Below are 5,189 nucleotides of genomic sequence, written 5' to 3'. Positions count from 1 at the left end.
GAACCCGCCACCTTAGGTGTATGTGGCTGGCGCCTTAGCCGCTTGAGCCACAGGTGCCGAGCCTGGGAGCTGATTCTTGAGGGAATCATTTTCCTTTTCTTAACTAAAGATAGTAACTCCTGACCTCAAAAGGATTACTCAGGATCAAATATGACTATGGATAAAAAGTGTCCAGTGCAGGTTCCCAGCACAGAAGTACGGTGAGTCACTGCTTTCCGCCTGGGCTTCCTTTCCTATCTTATGCATGATCTGCCTCCTGGCCTCCTAGACATCAGCAACCATAAGCATCTCTTCTCAAATTCCCCAAAAAAAGCTCCTGAGAGGCATGGCACTCCTGTCATCTCCCTAGGCCTCCCATCCTTTCCACTGAGTCTGACAGCTTTTGCTCGTCCTATATCAACAGAACTGCCACCCAAACCTGCATTGGGGAGGAGGAGGTAGCCTGATGAGGGGTATTGTCTGGAATCTACCAAGGTCCCATGTTCAGTCTTAAATTCAGGCACCAGATTTTCCTTGTTGCCAGAGGTGGACTCACCAAAGGTCAGTTCTGTCAGTTCCACTGTGAGCACCAACATGGCCCTGGCCCTGAGGCTGACATCACCACCATCACCAGGCTGGTCCTGACATGAGTGGAAATGGAGACTTCTTGAGAGGAGTAGCTGACAACCAGGCAGACTGATCAGACTGGGCCCAGGGCCTGTGCATGTCCCTGGCCTGCCAGCGTTCTTGCTTTGTTTCAATACATGGACTGTGTACTACAGAGCATTGCCACAGTCACTCCAGGCTTGTCATTTCCTAGCCAAGCATTGCAGCTGAAGGAGGGTTCTCCCCCACAGCTTCACCATAAAGAGAAGGATTCTCATATAAAAAGGGGCTCTGATCAGTTCATCTTGGGTGACAGAGCCACCCTTGGGATTCATTTATTTGGTCAAGGGGATGAGATAGTATAGTCGGCCAGGCCTGAATCACATGCCCCTAAATCAGGGCACTATTATTGTCAGCCCTAACAGAACCATGTGGAATTTCTAAGTGGGAGTGGGGAGCACAAACAATGAAGCACTTGCCTCCAAAAAGAGGTGGAGTTCAGGTAGACAGGAGAATGGTCATGACCTCATGTTCTCAACAGGGTATTCCCTATTGCCTGACAAGTTGTCTGGTTCCTCAGGGGTTGCTTGGCGGGCACAGCCACCAGTCTAGGAAGGAGAGCTGTGGTGGTTTCTCCCAGGGATGGCCCTTGTGCTCCAAGGAGGGCCAAGGAGGCCTGTGATAGAAGATACTCTGGAGGGTAGAATCTGGTATCTGAGGGCCCTGGCACAGATGCTGGCTTTCTGACTAGCTTTAGGACTTGGGGAAAATACTTAACCTTCCAGAGCCTCAGTTCTCTCTCCTATAAAATGGGGTAATTTTGATGAGTCTGTGACATTTTGCTCTATTAAATTTCAGTAATTATTGATTATTCTTTCTGTAATTGGATTGTCCTTGCCCACCACTTTGTTCTTAACGACCTATGAGTCTGTCTTGTTATGTGCTGGTTTCCTTAGAGTGGCTCTTCTGTGTAGGCCTCCTCACTTTGGCCTGCATTCCAGCTGGGCTACTCAGGGGACGCTTAACCCTTAGCGGTGTGCTTTTTTTTTTTTTTTTGAGACAGAGTTTTACTTTGTTGCCCTTGGTAGGCCTCACAGCTCATAACAACCTCAAACTCTTGGGGTTATGCAATTCTCTTGCCTTAGCCACCCGAGTAGCTGGGACTATACGCACCTGCCACAACACCCAGCTATTTTTGTTGTTGTTGCTGCGGTTGTCATTGTTGTTTAGCTGGCCCAGGAGGGCTGGGTTTGAACCCACCAGCCTTGGTGTATGTGGCTGGGGCCTTACCCACTGAGCTGCAGACGCAGCCACACCTGGCTATTTTTTAGAGATGAGGTCTTGCTCTGGCTCCAGCTGGTCTTGAACTCATGAGCTCAGGCCATCCACCTGCATCGGCCTCCTAAGTGCTGGGATCATAGGTGTGAGCCACCTTGCCTAGCTATGGACCTTTTTCCAGAGAAGTCAGCGGGTTGTCCACCAGGACAATAATCAGAAGGACACAACATTGCTGCAAGAGTGCTGCCTGGAAGCCTCAGGAAGTGGGAAGAATGTTGCTTTGGCCCTGCAAGGCAGGGCCCTTCTGTCTGGCTTCCTGCAAAGTCTCCAGCTAAGAAAATGTGAACTGAGTTTTGGAGCTTAGTCTCCTTCCTGTTTTCTGAATTGTAGGAGGAATGGAGCCAAAGAGAAATTGTGAGCGTGGCAATGGCTCAAGCCCTGGAGGAGGTGCGGAAGCAAAGGGAAGAGTTCCAGCAACAGGTGGGCCCTATTTGACACTGAGGGGTGAAGCTCCCTGACCAGCCCCTGTCCTGCAGGGGGACTGCTGGAGCAGCCCCATCTGTCCAGGAGAGGGGGTAGACACAGTCTCAGGGCTGCAAGGTACACCCTGTCGTCTCCAGGAGGGCAGGAGAGAAATGTTTTAAAGCAGTCCATCCCTGTGGACCTACTTGGTTCTAATTCTCTGAGGTGGCCCATGACTGCCTACAGGCCTGAAGGCTGTAGAAGTTCGGTTGAGCTCTTCAAGCCTCCCGTGAAGTCAGTCTTATAATCTGGCCTCAAACCTTGTAGATAACTGGCTCTTGGCCTTTGGTAAGTCCTTAAAATCTGAGTCTTGGAGTCTCCTCTGCTAAGGAGTCTCGTCCTAATCACGCATTCTGGGTATTGGTATGAAGTAACGTATGTCAAACATCCACTAGAGCCAGGCACACCGCAGGCACTCAGGGAGTAGAAGTTATGGTTATAGCAGCTTCTAGGAAGATTGGGCGGGATGGGCACATTTCTGGTTGGTACAGTGTAGGCCAGGGGACCAGTGAGAGGCAGTTGCTCCTGTGCAGAAACCCAGCCATAGAGAATGGATTTGTGCTTGCTCACAGGAGCAGAGCTTAGCAGAGTTTGTTCTGGACTGTTCTTCAGGGAGGGATTCTTGGTGGACCTTGGGTAGTGGAAAAATGGGAGGACATGAGATCATTGCTGCCAACCTTTGCTTGTGTTGATTTTTTTTCTCCCAGGCTGCTAACCTTTCAGCCATAATAGATGAGAAGGAGCAGAGTCTACAGGAAAAAGCTGAAGTGCTTCTCCAGAAAGAGCAGGAGATTCTCCAGCTGGAGCAGGGTGAGGCATCTTCCCCTGGCTGGGCCTCCTCTCCTTTTCCTGCCCAGCGATGGCCCTGTCACCAAGCAGCATGGGGTCACTGGGCTCATGGTGCACACCTCTCCTCTGCCCCGACCTAGGTCACAATTCTGCCCTGCTGCAGATGCACCAGCTGCAGAATGAGCTGGAGGCCCTGCGGAGTCTGCGGGAGGAAGAGGCCTCGGCCGCCATAGAACAGGAGGACTTGTTGAGGCTGCAGGGCCCGGGGCAGAGTGAGGTGCTATCAGCCAGCGAGCTGAGTGTAAGTCCCAGATGTCCTTGCATGGGTGCTATGGCAGGGTGCAGGGTCATGCTGAGAGCTGCCAGGGAGATAGCAGTGGGGAAATGGTGAGCAGGCCACTCCCCTATGCTGTAGTGCCCTTTCATTTAATGTAGAGGTACTTAAGTGGCCAGGAGATTGGGAGGCCTGAATAGCCCATCCTTGGTAGCAGTGCTTGTCAGGGAAAGAAAGCCCTTCACTGGACAAAGACCAGTTGTGTGGAAAGCTCACTGCCCCTCTGGGAGACATTGGTGGGATCATCGCCATAGTTTGATTTGGCTCCTGGCCAGCTGTCTGTGGGTTCACAGCCAGTCCACACCTGTGGGGCAAGCTTAGCTGCCGCAGGTAAGCTTCAGCATTACCTGACCTGGCTCTCAGCTTGTCGTCAACCACCCTATAGGTGACCTCAAAGGCCATGCAGGACCCCATGTACCAGCTTCCAGCTGTAGGAAGAACACCAAATGGTGAGGTTGGGCATGTGGATCTTGGGCAACTACAGAAGGAAAAACAAGACTTGGAGCAGCAACTTGCAGAGAAAAATAAGGTGAGCATGCCCCAGGTCTCAGCTGTTTCTGTCTACACTCTGTTCCTGCCCTGGTGCCTGAAATGGCTGCATCCTCTTGCAGGGGATTGCTGGTGCCCTGGCAGCTTTAAGGACATACCACCTTTTCCGCAGAAAAGTGTTATCTTCTTGTTACACACACCGCCGCCCCCATCCTCCTCTTCTCCCACCCCCTTGAGATACTATCTGAGTGGTCAGAGCTTGAGCAGCTGCAGGTCTGGTTGTTCCCTGCCAGCCCTGCTATCCCAGTGGACCAAAGGGATAATCTTCTCACCTTTGCACTTCCCTTCCACAGCTTTGACATGACAGCACAAATTCCTGCCTTTAAGGGCTTTTGCTTTCTGGGGGGAATAAGGGGAAAGGATGAAACAAAATGAAGATCTTTATTAATTGTCCCCACCTGGTATTTGTTAGGGGTTCAATAAATGCCATGGTCCCACCATACCCTGCACCTGGAAATTCAGGGATTCATTTGATCTTGGTCGGTCTTTTGGTTTGGTTTTGATTTGATAGAGTTTTGCTGTGTCACCCAGGCTGGAGTGCAGTGGCATCATGATCACTATAGCCTCAAACCTCTGGGCTCAAGGGCTCCTTCTGCCTCAACCTCCCGAGTAGCTAAGACTACAGGCATGCCCCACCACACATGGGACCTGCCTTATTTTTTGTAGAGACAAGGTCTTGCTATATTGGTTGGGCTGGTCTTGCACTCTTGGCCTTAAGTAGTCCTCTCACCTCAGCCTACCAAAGTGCTGGGATTACAGGTATGAGTAACTATGCCAGGCCCTTGATCCTAGGGGTTTTTTGCTTGTTCTTTGAGACAGAGTCTTACTTTGTTGCCCTAGGTAGAGTGCAGTGGTGTCAGCCTAGTTTATAGCAATCTCAAACTCCTGGTCTCCTGTAATCCTCCCACCTGGGCCTCCAGAGTGCTAGGATTATAGGTTCCCAGCCTAATCCTGGTTTTTAAAGTGCCCTTTTAAAAGTGCACAGTGTGGGCTCGGCGCCTATAGCTCAACCGGCTAAGGCGCCAGCCACGTACACCTAAGGTGACGGGTTCGAATCCCCAGCCCGGACCCGCCAAACAACAATGATGGCTGCAACCAAAAAATAGCCGGGCGTTGTGGCGGGCGCCTGTGG

At 51.3% G+C, this 5,189-nt stretch overlaps 1 protein-coding gene across 1 annotated transcript in view; it reads left to right on the top strand.

Moving 5' to 3' along the window:
* GOLGA1 (golgin A1) overlaps positions 1-5,189 on the top strand; it is a 78,468-nt gene that overhangs the window by 64,025 nt on the left and 9,254 nt on the right. Inside the window, exons 16-19 of the mRNA XM_012802337.2 lie at positions 2,254-2,343; positions 3,093-3,195; positions 3,315-3,475; positions 3,894-4,037. Coding sequence (XP_012657791.1) covers positions 2,254-2,343; positions 3,093-3,195; positions 3,315-3,475; positions 3,894-4,037 — 498 coding nt within the window. The remainder of the gene's footprint in view (positions 1-2,253; positions 2,344-3,092; positions 3,196-3,314; positions 3,476-3,893; positions 4,038-5,189) is intronic.

This window comes from Otolemur garnettii, unplaced genomic scaffold (assembly GCF_000181295.1).
Source record: "Otolemur garnettii isolate 467f Iridium unplaced genomic scaffold, OtoGar3 scaffold00014, whole genome shotgun sequence".
NCBI classification, from domain to species: domain Eukaryota; kingdom Metazoa; phylum Chordata; class Mammalia; order Primates; family Galagidae; genus Otolemur; species Otolemur garnettii.
This window is presented reverse-complemented; position numbering and strand designations above follow the sequence as displayed.